Source organism: Scophthalmus maximus, chromosome 2 (genome assembly GCF_022379125.1).
Source record: "Scophthalmus maximus strain ysfricsl-2021 chromosome 2, ASM2237912v1, whole genome shotgun sequence".
Classification (NCBI taxonomy): Eukaryota; Metazoa; Chordata; class Actinopteri; order Pleuronectiformes; family Scophthalmidae; genus Scophthalmus; species Scophthalmus maximus.
In genome coordinates this window covers 17,600,483-17,613,449 of record NC_061516.1, presented here as the reverse complement: position 1 = coordinate 17,613,449, position 12,967 = coordinate 17,600,483, and the positions used below count along the sequence as shown (strand labels likewise).

General features: G+C 39.9%; 2 protein-coding genes across 6 annotated transcripts; one reads left to right on the top strand and one right to left on the bottom strand.

Annotated features, from left to right (window-relative positions):
- Positions 1 to 417: 417 nt before the first annotated feature.
- rabgef1 (RAB guanine nucleotide exchange factor (GEF) 1) lies at positions 418 to 8,120 on the bottom strand. Of its 3 annotated transcripts, none has more exons than XM_035624658.2 (9): positions 7,977 to 8,120; positions 6,834 to 7,030; positions 6,170 to 6,375; positions 5,431 to 5,597; positions 4,705 to 4,786; positions 4,263 to 4,395; positions 3,844 to 3,935; positions 2,965 to 3,221; positions 418 to 2,558 (listed from the first exon to the last, which is right to left on the bottom strand). In XM_035624658.2, the coding sequence occupies exons 1-9, from the start codon at positions 8,118 to 8,120 to the stop codon at positions 2,139 to 2,141; spliced, it is 1,698 nt and encodes a 565-aa protein (XP_035480551.2). In that variant the 3' UTR covers positions 418 to 2,138. The 3 variants fall into 3 exon arrangements, with proteins under 3 accessions (XP_035480551.2, XP_035480552.2, XP_035480553.1); XM_035624659.2 differs by lacking the exon at positions 7,977 to 8,120 and adding an exon at positions 7,912 to 7,935; XM_035624660.2 differs by having other exon boundaries at positions 2,262 to 2,578.
- A 12-nt stretch (positions 8,121 to 8,132) lies between these two features.
- On the top strand, positions 8,133 to 12,176 carry LOC118300353. 3 transcript variants are annotated; one of them, XM_035624662.2, is made up of 4 exons: positions 8,133 to 8,265; positions 9,303 to 9,577; positions 9,909 to 10,211; positions 10,837 to 12,176. In XM_035624662.2, the coding sequence occupies exons 2-4, from the start codon at positions 9,443 to 9,445 to the stop codon at positions 11,545 to 11,547; spliced, it is 1,149 nt and encodes a 382-aa protein (XP_035480555.1). In that variant the 5' UTR covers positions 8,133 to 8,265; positions 9,303 to 9,442; the 3' UTR covers positions 11,548 to 12,176. The 3 variants fall into 3 exon arrangements, with proteins under 3 accessions (XP_035480555.1, XP_035480558.1, XP_035480554.1); XM_035624665.2 differs by lacking the exon at positions 8,133 to 8,265 and having other exon boundaries at positions 8,507 to 9,577; positions 9,909 to 9,965; XM_035624661.2 differs by lacking the exon at positions 8,133 to 8,265 and having other exon boundaries at positions 8,507 to 9,577.
- The last annotated feature ends 791 nt before the right edge of the window (positions 12,177 to 12,967 follow it).

The window sequence follows — 12,967 nt, the reverse complement described above, 5'->3', positions numbered from 1 at the left end:
ATTTACGAAATGAATATCATGTTGTATTGGAGAAAACTTGAAAATTAGTGATTGAGACCATAAATTCGTTATAAATCAAGTGAGAACTAGAGTCATTTTCTCATAGACTTCTATAGAAACTGATTTATTTTTGCAACCAGTGGAGTTGTCCTCTGCTGGCGATTCCAGAGGATACATGCTTCGGGCATTTCCGCCTAAGTCTGACGCCCACCACTAAGGTAAGTAAGTGAATATTTTTATAAAGATAACTGCCGTATGTGTATATATATATTTTCATATGGTAATAAAACTTGGTTATGTTGTCAGTAAGAAAAATAAATAACATCACCAGATTTATTCTTTGACGTGGTTCGTCAACTTCAATTTAGTAAAATGAAGTCCAAATGTTTCATACATATGTTAAAAAACATGCTAGAATTCAATTCAATTCAATTTTATTTGTATAGGGCCAAATCATAACATATCTCAAGGCACTTTACATAGTGAGGTTGAGAAGAAACATCTGGATTTGTTAAGCCACACATGACAAAAAAAAGCTCTGTTTTTCTTTGCAGTTGAGTAAATATGGAAAAAGAGTGTGATCTAATTTTATAGGGTTTTAGTTCTTCAGTCGTCACTTCACCAGAATTAATTTAGTCCTTGACAGTAATAGGGCAGCAGTCAGACAACACCAGCATGTTGTTACACTTAATATTATACAGTACATCAGAATATCACAAACTAAATCAATATTTAAAATATACTATTAATAGTATAAGATGCATACAATGTTTTAGCACTGACTCACTAGCATACCAAAATAAAATAAATTCTAAAAACTCAGTACAATTTTTAAAACATAAAGTGTTTTTAAAAATTCAAAATTCAAACTAAAGGAAAAAAGCAAGAAATGGAGTAATGCGCTGTACTGGCGCGTGAAACTGGCCTCAAAAGAAACAACGTTTGAAAATTGTGGCAGATGTGATGAAAAAGAAGCAGTTGCAACTGAGGGCCCTTTGGAAGCTACAAAGCCCGATCACACCAGTCCAAAGTTATAAAAGCAAAAAGGAATGTTACGCCTAATTCTAAGTCAAATAAAAGTCCAAGAGAGCCACACAAAGAATGAAATCCTCAAGTATTACTGGGCAAATGTGAATTTTTCTGCAGTCTTTAAAAAGATGTTTATCATTAGTCTTTTAACATTAGCTAAATGTGGGAAATAAACAATAAGACAGGATTCAATTTGATGCGCTATTTTGAATATCCGTTAGCTAGTCAAGATCAATGAAGTAATTGTATTGTCAAGGGTTCAGCCTCAGTGGGAATAAGTTAGAAAATAGTGGTAAATACTGTATGTTTTGAGTTAACTCACACATAATTAACTAGAAGCGTCTCTAACAGGCTAGCTTCACCGTCAGTTTAGGTTATTTACTATTAGTATCTACTTCACACCTAAAACACTACAAGAAAGAATAATTGGCTGTTTTTTTTATTTGCCAGTAAACACAGGTAGTCCCTTATTGTGGTAGTTGGTGAACTACTATAACTAGTAACAGCTAACATGCTAGTAAGTGGCAATAGCTCCCCAAGTTTCTTTACCATGTACCTGTGCTACCTGTGCTAGGTAGCTTCATAACCGTCACTTAACCTCATTAGCTCAGTCACGAATGTAAAAACGTCTCTCTTTTTAAATAAAAGAGGTCATTTTACTGTTGTCTCCTGTCTCATAACAGAAGGAAAAAATGCCTTGCGTGTAAATTTTTAGTTTAGCACTATTGGGATGAATGCTATTGGTCAACAGTGCAAATATGTATGTTCACTGTGATTTTATTGAAATGAACTGATTGATATTTCACCCTTTGAAATGCTGTTGTGACTGTGGGGCTGTGTCTGAAATCACTGCCTCGTTCTCTCAATCAGAGTTAAAATACACTACTTTTGTCTTTGCATTGTGGATTTTATTAGGGCACTATATTGTAGATATATTTCGACACTCAGAAAGAAAATTGAGTGCACCATACAGTTTATGAAATAGGGAGTGATTTTGCACATTTGTGCAAGTGGGATGTTACCATCAAACTCAAACAAAGGCAATGAGCTGACTTGAAGCAGGAGTACCTTTGCTGTAAGTGAAATGTCTCCTCCCTTTGTCGACTCCACTACCCAGCGAACACCTGGGGGGTGAGGGGCGGTGGCAGGTTGTCATTGTCCGTGTTGTTGGCGTCGATGGCAGAAGCTGTGCAAGACTGAATCTCCAGGGGATATTTCTCCAAGATGCCGTGCACCTCCCGCTGTACACTCTCAGGCCAGGAGAGGAGGTCGGCTTGCAGGCTCTGCGCCGCCTCCATCAGCCTCTCCTGCTTGCTGCTGAGGCCTGACAACAGCTCCAGATTGTGATTGAGCTGAGCCAGGACGGGGTTGGTGGCAGTCACGTCAGGTGCCGAGCCAGCGTGGGGCCAGTCACCCTCTGAGCTGTTGAATCGCGGTGAAGCTTGGCCCGACATGTAGCGATCAAATTCCTCCGGGGAAAGGTTGAGAGACTGAGCATCCAACTTCTCGATGAAGGCTGCTGCACAGCACTAAAAATATACAGACACACCTACTGAAAATTATTGCAATGGCAACATGAAACAGCTAGCCTGGCTCTGTCCGAATAACCAGAACTGTTAACACAGAAAGCAGAAAATAGTGAGTTTATGTAAAATCCCAATGTTGTAAAGTGACTCAGAAAATAAGTCTCACTGCCTTTACAATGATGGTGGTGAGAGTGTTTCTTCTAAGACTTTCTGTCACAGGTACTGTAAATATATGTTAATGGGTTGAAATTTTACAGATTAAGTTAAACTTTAGTAGGATAATAATGATCTCTTCAGTCTCATTAGCCTCTGGCTTTGCACAAATACAGAACCACCATGAAACGAGAGGCCTCCAGCTCAAACTGTCTCAAGAACTGAAACAGAAAAAGAGGGATAAAAACAAACTGACCAAGTTGGTGAAGTAGTATCCATCCTCTCCAGTCATCAGCCTGCTTGGATTACAGAAGCGAGTGATGTACTGGATGTTGGACTGAAGTCGAGGAGGGTTAGCCTTGAGCACAATGTAAATGAGTGCAGGGAGAAAGTCGTCAGCGGAGGCCGGCTCATTCATGGTGATCCTAATGGCGCTGAAAATGTGTTTACTGCAGCGTGTGATGCACCCAAGTTTGTCCCGAGGAACCCTCTTTGAGTCCATCTCGATGATATCTGCAAGAGTTAGAGACACAGTGTATACACACAGTATAAGTCAGAGGTATCTTCAGGTAGTAAAATATTACAGTTATAAATGTCAGTTTCCTGATTTTCTAAGTTCTAGAGCGGAAACAAATGGCCAGTTAAGTTTTTCTTCAGAAAATGATTCAATTACTTTGATAGTAAAGGAATTGTTTCCAATATTTTCTTAGTAAAAGCATGAAACCTTTACTGGATCCAGCTGCTCAAACATCTATATTTACTGTTTTTTTCTTCTTCTTCTGCAAACAAAAAAATCTTTGGTTTTGAACTGTCGGTTTGACAATACAGAATTTGAAGATAATGAAGTGGAGTCTGAGAAAATGCAATGCTGATTTATCATTATCTTTTGACATTAATTGGCTAATCAACAGTGATAATACTGAACTTGTTAATTACAGCATTGCTCAAATTTCCTCTCATGGTATCTAGCCATGCAGATTCAGTAGATTGTGGTTTTGTCATGTTGAGATATCTGACTCTGAGATTTGCGTGTGACACATTGTGCAGCATATATATATATATATACAAAGTGTGTTGTCGTAAAAAATATCACTTTAAAAATTTGCAGTCACACTGTAAGTTCCGACATACACACCTGTTATTGCTTTGACCACATTTTCAGAGACTTCAGGGATTTCTTCATCCATGGACACACAGAGCATTTGGATCGTCACCCAGTGTAAAGCCCTGCAACATGAAGGAATGTTCATCAGAAGAAGCCTCAAGCTTTTTTTCGGAGGGGGGATGTGGTGTAATCATACTCCTTTGTTATACTCAGTTGCCACAGTGCCTTCACATGCATGGAGAATGCTGCCAAAAATGGCTAATGTGTAGTCATGTGCACAAACACAGTGACACAGTGATCCTTTGTCACTAAATGTAACACTAAAACTGTCATCAAAACAAAATGTCATGGTATCAAGCCTGAATATGTGGGCATCATTCCACTTCCAATATCTTTTAAATTTCATAATCATGACATGGCTCCCTGATTTAAATCCAGGTCGTGCCCACCTTATCCTGTTCTGTGTGACCAAATCCTTGTTCTCATCGTCAGAGGTTTCTGGACAGAACACGCTCTTGTACAGACGACTCATGATGTACTTTTCCACTTGGTCCATCACCTGCTCCACAGAATCTGAAGAGCCTGGTGAACAACAATTTATAAGGTCACGTTAGTTGGAGCTGCACTTCCCCTTTTAGAACCTAAGTGGAAAATCCTGCTTATGTTTCCATCTATTGAGTGCTACAGTTTATACTGCGTCCTTGGGCAGTACAGCCTAACACTGGTGATTCAGGATGACATGAATCTGGTTATCATTTGGCTATGTTTGTCAATCTAGATATACAATGCACACTACATTAAATTACAATATAATCTCACAGCAACAGAATAAGTAGCAGTGGAAATCATAAATGGACATAATTGTTGCATGAGAAGTTTCTCTCATCAAACCTTTGAAGTGACCCATCAAGCGGTCAGACATGTTCTGGTAGAAATCCTGAACACACTCTGAAAGTTCATCAGCACTTAGATCCTGTCGAGACAAGAAGTCACTAGATTAGATGCTGAGCAGCCTATTGATCTACACTCTGTTTCCCAATAATGATTGTTCTCAGGGGTTTAGAGGGTTTTCTAAGAGAGTTTCTACAAACGCTCTTAAATTATTTAATTTCTCAAGTTTCCCAAAGCAGCACTGAAGAGTGAGTGGAGGCTTTGGAGAGAGCTTCTTGATTTTGGCTGTTTGTGGTAAGCATGCTTTAAAGTAACCTTTAACTGTCTGTAAACCACGCTATATAATAAAACTACACCCATCACAAACCATAAGTGTTGAGCACAACATTTTTAGTTTTTTTTTGTTTGTTGATAGAAAGAAACAATCAAATCAATTATTCAATGAATCTGCCCTTGTATCTTAGTTTAGCTATTAGTTATATGATAATTTTTTAAATATGAACAGTTCCACTCATTTCACATTGAATATCACTTCAAAAAGAACATTAGCATTCAGTAAAGACTAAAATAATGAACATAAATAATAAAAAAAAACTAAAATAAATCATGTAGTTTTTGTTTCCGCACTCTGGTTCTGGAGATGTGGCCCAGGTCAAGAAAATGTTAAACAGTTAATCATCGTGCCTCTTGATTTCAGGTCACTGACTGATTCTGAGTACAACAGACCTTCTTGCTCGACATGTTGACTATGAAGGCTCGACACTGCTTGTGGATCTCCCGGCCGGGCTTCTGGAGGTTCTTCAAGAAGTCCACAAAGTCCTTGGACACTTGGTCTGTATCGAAGCTGGCGTGGCGACTAATGGACGGACTGGATGATTTGCCCTCTTGGGTTTCTGATGAGGAGGAACCACACTTAAGAGACAGACGTGGCTGCTGTCGGTATCCACAGTCGATGTCTACATGGGGCTTTTATTCCCCTCATCACTTCTAGCCCTGACACGGGCCCAGCTGTCGTTGCCAGGACAGTTCCAGTGCGAAACTCCACCAGAACTACAAGCTGACATTGGTTGTGTACAGATTAAACAAACAACATATAACATTTCAATTACTGAGCTTTAGCTGGTGTTGGTATGTCTTTTAATTTGAAGAAAGTCAAGCTAGTTGTTTCCCCCTGCTTTCAGCATTCATGCAAAGCTATGTTATTTGTAGCTCCAACTTTGTACCTAATGAACACCACACTAATATAATTCATTACTCTAAGGAGTAATGAATCTACTGAATTTGATTTGTGGTTTGAAATTTCTGTGAAGTTTGTGTCATACAATTACAAACCTACACCTTTCAATATTTTTAAGGCCTGCCTTAATGTGCAAAGCATGAAGCCGTGGGCTAGACAACAAACCGATCTGACACAATTACAAAAATGGAGAGTGGACTTAGTTGTGTGTTGTTGCTAACGTCATACCTTTCTTGGGAGCAGTGCGGGATGAAGGGCTGAAGAACTTCTTAACAGTGGTCACTTTACGTGTCTTCTCGTTGGTTTTCTTCTCCTCGAACTTGGAGAAGGGACCTAGAGAGACGTGTACGGAGTGAGGTGCTGTGGACTGGGCGTGGGACTGGGTCTGTGCGCCGTGACTACTGGCATACGCTGCCTCCTCCTCTCGTTGCAACCTAGAGCCAAGGATTATTGAACGAGAATATGTCAGTTTATAATCCGTTTTACGCATCAAAACGTGCAATTAGTGTTACGGTGTCTTGTCAAGGCAAAATTGCTCTTGCATAATGAATTAATATGCGACAGGTTCTGTATGACTGATGAGCACAAAGGATAATTTTACTCATCAGTCTGATTATATGCAAAAGCAACAATAAATGCATTTACTGTTCTCAAAAAAGTACCTGTGGAATTGAGAATTTTGCAAATTATGCTTTTCATTCCTTCAATCTTAAACGAAGCTGAAACAGTGCATCAGAGAATCACACATCAAGTAGCAGGCCTTTATGTACCAGGAGATGAACGCGTATGTTTTATTTTGTTTTCATCCTCTCAAGTTTCAGTGAAAAGTCATGCAAGGCTTATGCAACTGAAATTGCTAATGCTGGGTACTGAAGGTGCAGGCAAGTCTTACTTTTCTGCCAAGGCCCAGTCGTCCTGGATCTGTTTCTGCCGCACCCGCTGGTACTCCTCCCTCCAGCACTTGGAGCACAGACCCTGCCATGCTGCATTGCCGTAGTAACCACATCCCTTTTTGCACAGCAGGTCTGATTGGTCCACATGTATCCCCCGGCGCTCTGTCCGCTGACTCATGATGCCGGACAACCTGGACTAAAAATGGAGTCATCTGATAAATTAGAGTATTTGTATTCGCTGGTGCTCTCGTGTTATTACACAGTTTGCACTTTGCCGTATTAGATTAGAGTAGATTAGACTTTATTGTCATTGCACAGAGTACAAGTACTGACACAAACCAAATGCATGATCTTATAAACACAGTTTAGGAGAAACAGCAGTGTCTGCTGGAAATGGAAACAGACAGTTCTATTTTATTGTATTCCATTCTTAAATATTTTAATACTTGTTTGTATATTTTCAACTGCAATTTAATCCTGTAGTGTTTTTTTTAAATCAATAAAGTTGTATGATCGTTATGTGCAGGAGTCTGCGACGACACCACTGTCGGAAACCCTGTAACGAGGCCCCCACTTGGATGTTGAGCCCCCCAGGTCCCTTTCGCCTGGGGCCCCAGAAGTCCCCTGACATGCCCCTGTTGGCAGTAAACCTGGGACTTTTGGGGGGAACTGGAGGTCTGGGGCCCCGGGACCGCTGCCCACGATGCCCGGTTGGACATTCAGCCTCATCTGAATCTGTACTGGTCTGGAGGGATAAACATTGATAACAGATATTCACTAATGGTGGTGATGGAGAGCACCGTGACGCCAAAATCTCTCTTTTTTATCCAATATAGTTACGTTTAGTTGGTGAAAGCAACAGCAGCATATGGTTCACATCGTTATTTGAACACCGTGACTCCTCCTGTCCTGTGCAAACACATCAACACATGATGCCGTACGTGCCTCGACTCGCTGATTCAAGGTTTTCCTTTAACTTGTCGACTGCCTGAAGGTCAGCTAGCTAAAAACAACACATGTAGCTGTATTTGACTCGGGAACAACGGGGAAGTCATTCACTGAGAACACCATGCTCACTGTCTGATCGCTCGTGTTGGACATGTTGGACATGTCATGTACGTGGAGGATGTTTTCCTACTCACCTGTTCGGTGGTTTTCACCGATCTCATGAAGCAGGAACAGGAACCGCCTCTGCGTGACGTATGACGGACAAACCGCCAGGGACACGACAATGACGTAGCCCGGAAGACGGCGACGCGACAGTCCAGTATGGAACGCGGTTTCATGAATAATAATAACGCTCTGTGATTACAGGAAGTTGTTCAATTTATGATACCAAATCTGACAAAAGCGTTTCCGAGAGCAGAGGGCTGTGTTGCCCAGGAGAGCCGACTGACGATAAAACACCTGGGACAAGTCTGTTTACTTCTGGTAAAAGGACTATTTTCTAAGGATTGGCCAATGTCGTCTGGTCACTGCAGCGCGAGGGTCACGTGATTGACGGAACTGGCCGAGTCAAGCCGAATTGTTACGAAGCAACACGACTGGGTCTCTTAACTGTTTCATTGAACAAATAATAAATGCCCCAAGATAAGATACTCTACTTTGATTCGCATATATTGAGTGCATAATACATTTTTTATACATTTAGACGTGCATGTGGCAAATCTATAATAATCTATGACAATAATGTATCTATTGTATTTTATATTATAAACTGTATGAAAGTACTCTTAGGCTACTATACAGACTAATACTGTGCTATAAGTGTACTTCTGGACATAATATATTTTTGATTCTTTCTTGAGTTACTGAAAAAGGAGTTTGCTACAGGTCCAGCACTGTAATCTGTCCTCCACAGTGAGCTGACTGCTTGCTTATTGACATCAAGGTTAATGTTCAGTGGTTGTGTCGGACTCAAAATTCCAATTTCATCACAAAAACTGCCATGAATTCATATTTATTCACAGGCTGCTCTGCCTCTGAAACAGATGGTTAGTGTATACTTGCTACTGCAGAGATGTCTGATCAATAATTACCTGACAAAATAACAACAAGAGCATCATTGCACCTCTGTAAAGGTTATTTTTCATGGCGCAGTGTTTTTTGCTATTGAGCCGCAGTTCAACCTTTGGCAGGACAGATAAACTGTGTTTATTTATTGAATTACAGATATCTTGCAGCCCTTTCACAGAGCAACTAGCATTGCCCTAGCAGGATCTCCTAGTTGTGTTTGTATAAAGTCTAGTTTCTTTCAAGCTTATATATTTGCATTTATTTTACAAGCGTGCGTGTTTCATTGGACTAGTCATGCTGATAACGTCATTCTGACTGGGGCAAATAAACACACAGAGGGGCAGAAAGACAGATAACAAGTACACACACATTCACCTACCAACACACACTGGTTAGACAGAGAAAAACAGCCATGATCCTGATGGGTCGCAGTTTGTGTCTTCCTTCTCAAGCCACTGTGCAGGAGTTGTTTTCTGTGGCTCGAGACGCAAACATCATCCCTGACATCTCCTTGGATCCGGTCCTCACCACCTTCTTGTCACTGGACTCTCCTGCAGCACTGCAGCATCAATATGCCTTCTTACAGCGGAGCATGAGCAGTGAACAGCAGACTACATTCGGCCTGAGCCTGAATAGAGAGTTTGGAGGCAGCAGCAGGGTCACCTACGGAGGAGTTGGGGTTGTTGCTCTGGCTCTCTCTGTACTTTTTGAACAAGTTGCCCAACAGGTAGATAGAAACTGTTTTGTTTTGTCAAGTCTTTATTGAATACTGGTCCCTGCAATGCTCACAAATCTCAGAGCACGCAGTTTTTCAGCTGAAGTTTGTACTCACTTTGGTAATCCTGTGACTTTTCTTTTTTTTTTAGCACCACCTTGAGGTTGATATTTTATTTTTTAAGAGAAAATTCTTGGATTGCCATGAAATTTAATGAAGACGTTCGTCGTCTTTTTTTTCATCTTGCTACATCATCAAATGAAAATTTTGTTTTGTCCAATACTTGCAAAGTTTTCACAGGCTTGCGTCTCTATTGGGCCTTTATTTTGTGTTTTCCCACCAGGTCCGTTTACATGGATCAACAGAGGGGGACCTATCAACTCAGAGATTCCGGGCAAAGGTGATTTTTGGCATCAGCAGCTTCTCAAGAATTGGCAGGATTATCCATGGCTACCTCTACCTGATCCCTGGCTTTGCCAACAATGAAGATAAGATGGCGGAGACTACAGAGCTCTATGACAGATGGCTGAAACTTGAGCTAATTGACCATTTTCAAAGAATGACCATGAAGAAGAGAATGAGCTCAGTGTCCATGCAGCAGTGGTTGACAGGAGCTGCATTTCATCTTCACCTGAGAATACACCAGGTCAGGGGAGAGAAAAAGCTGAAGTCAAAATGCATGTTTATATTGCAGTATAGATATCTGCTCTGTATATGTACTCTGCACAAGAGAACAAGAGAACAAGTTCTATGTTAATGTTATGATTTTCAGGTCATCCATATTAATGCAACAAAACCAGTCACACCAGAGTATGTAGTGCATTGAGCAGCTACTGAGCCACTTATTTCCCTAAGGAATTGGTGGAGACCAACATCAGAGCAAAAAGGCTGAATATTAGATCACGTGGACACGAGCACAGCTCCAAGTGAACAATTTTGTTGTCTTGCAACTGCCAGATGTTTAGATAAGTAACTGTTTGCTGATGGCTTTTCCATATCAACTTAAAAAGGTGATGATACTGTATGTTATTGCTGTGTTCTCCGCTTGTTTACCCAAGTGATCAAGCAAATGGTGCTTATACAGGTTTTAGGTTAGCAAAATACTGTGGTGGTCAATGAAAAGGCATATGATAATATTAATGCAACCTCTGGTCTCACAGATGCTAGTACATGCCCATCAACCAGTCAGGAGCTTCTAAATCAACCCATAGGAATTCAAATTGCTCAGGATTTTCGGCTGATCTGAAAGCAACTTTATTCTTGTCCAACAGGTCCGACTGCACTCTGTGCCCCTGGGATCTGCAGAGTCATTGCGTCTGTCTTATAAGACGGGGTTAGGTCGCCTGGTTCAGGGCTACACAGCCTATCTGCGCAGAAGCATCCAGGAGACAGCCCCTGGTCCACAAAAACCCCAAACCAGGACAACCAGTCGATCGACACAAACTAACACATCCAGCATACCCAATGTGACCTGCTCAAGTAATAACCATTTCAATGTTAGCCAGGTTAGTACAATTATTTCATTTAATGATACTATTGCACCCAATTCAACTGCTGACATTAGAAGCAGCTGTAAAACACATAGATCAAGAGAAGGGTTTGGAGTCAGTGTGTCAAAAAGAATCAATGAAACCGCTGTAAGTATGGGATTTAGAAAGACATTCACCAATTTGACTGACTATAGCAGAGAGGGGGAAGCCGGCATGCTTGGCCTGTTAGTTATTGAGGCAGGGAGGAATGTGAGTCACAATGTGCAGCATCACCCCTGTCAGTCTCCAGCCATACGACAGGCTTTGGTCACTCGTATTATGAATTCACAGGACCTGGAGCGGAACAGAAACATTTTTCTGTACCATGAAAATTTTTTCCACAATCTGCTCAGACAGAGGAATGATTTTGAGTTAAAGACAAATTATACGAAAATGATCAATGTGCAATTAGAAATCTGCCCCTCAAACTTAACGCTGTGCCGTAATCTTTAGGAAAGAAATATCTTAATACTAAAAAGTCCAATACTGAAAAATTATACTGATGATTAGAAACCTCTCTCATTTTCATATATATGGAATTCAACAGCGCACAATCTACATCCTCCAAAAAGACCATACAAATAAATCTGCACCATAACATCTTAGTCAAAGCAGCAAATTCAATATTATAACTGTCATGGAGGTAGAATTTATTGTTGTATTAGACAGCATTTGTTTTTGTATTGTCTGCAGTGAAAATCACATTTTCTGTGCTCTCTTTTAAAAAAGGAAAATAAAAATGTTCTACATTGCAAATGCAGTACCTGTCAGAATGGTATTGTTTTAATGTATGCAAATTCTTAATATTGCTGAGCCAAATTTTTTTTTTGCTGGATTTTTCTCATTGAAGCTTCATACCCTGGCCTTACACCTATTCCCTGTGTAATAATAAAAATATTAACAATTTAAACATCAGATTGAAATTATTTTGACATTTTGAAGAGTTGATTGATTGTAATTTCTGCTGGATGAAATGCATATATGTACATTCCACCAGTCCATTGCACTTCATATGCTTTAATGCACTGAATTTCTATAGCACACACTGTCAAATATAATAAACCATTACAACTTAAAAAACATGCCCATCCTGCCTTGAAAATGTTATTTAACTAAGGTAGTCTTGTCGTAATGCAAAACTCATTTAACGTAAATGAAAACAACTGATCGTATAATAGTTAAGCATCAAAATGAGGCAATAATTTTAATTGCGCCTTTAGTTGTTTAAATCTACATAGCCAAATACCAGATTTATTATCTGATTGTACATGTTGTTGTTTTTGTTGTGGTTGTTTTATTGAAAGCTCAAAATCTCAAAATGGGTTTGCAACAGTTGTAAAAGGAATGTAGCTGAGTAAAGGAAACAACGCAGCATTTGCTTCTGAAATCTAATAGAGTAGAAGTAAAAAGTTGCGTTAAATAATGTAGATTCCAGGCCACATAGGAGATGAACAAGCAGATACATTAGCAAAGAAAAGCCACAATGATATGACAGTAAACTTTATCAAGGCAGAAATTAACTGTGTAATTGAAATGAGATTAAAGCAAAGGTGGCAAAAGCAGTGGAAGGAAGAGAGAGTAGGGTGATAGTAGTTTTGCAGAAATCATTGACATAGTTTGAGAAATGCAATGTATGAAAAGAGACAGCAGAGAGGAGACAGTATTATTCAGATTTTCATATTATAAAAAATAAAAGTATAACACAGGAAGAGTGAATAAGATGTATAATTTAGAGTTAGACAGAGAAAACTGTTTTTTTGGTTTTTTTACAGGATAATCTGAAAAAAAAACAACTGCGTGAGAATAATGATTTGCGTTTTTGCCTGATGACGATGATGATGATGAATGACGGACTCCCCACCGGTTGGTGGCG

Bases quoted from the DNA above. Each gene is read 5' to 3' on its own strand.
- rabgef1 (XM_035624658.2), bottom strand. From the start codon at position 8,120: ATGAAACCGCGTTCCATACTGGACTGTCGCGTCGCCGTCTTCCGGGCT. The intron at 6,376-6,833 runs GTAAGACTTGCC...CCTTGGCTCTAG, and splicing joins GACTGGGCCTTGGCAGAAAA to GTTGCAACGAGAGGAGGAGG. The intron at 5,598-6,169 runs GTATGACGTTAG...CCTCCTCATCAG, and splicing joins CCGCACTGCTCCCAAGAAAG to AAACCCAAGAGGGCAAATCA.
- LOC118300353 (XM_035624661.2), top strand. From the start codon at position 9,263: ATGATCCTGATGGGTCGCAGTTTGTGTCTTCCTTCTCAAGCCACTGTG. The intron at 9,578-9,908 runs GTAGATAGAAAC...TTTTCCCACCAG, and splicing joins TTGAACAAGTTGCCCAACAG to GTCCGTTTACATGGATCAAC. The intron at 10,212-10,836 runs GTCAGGGGAGAG...CTTGTCCAACAG, and splicing joins TTCACCTGAGAATACACCAG to GTCCGACTGCACTCTGTGCC.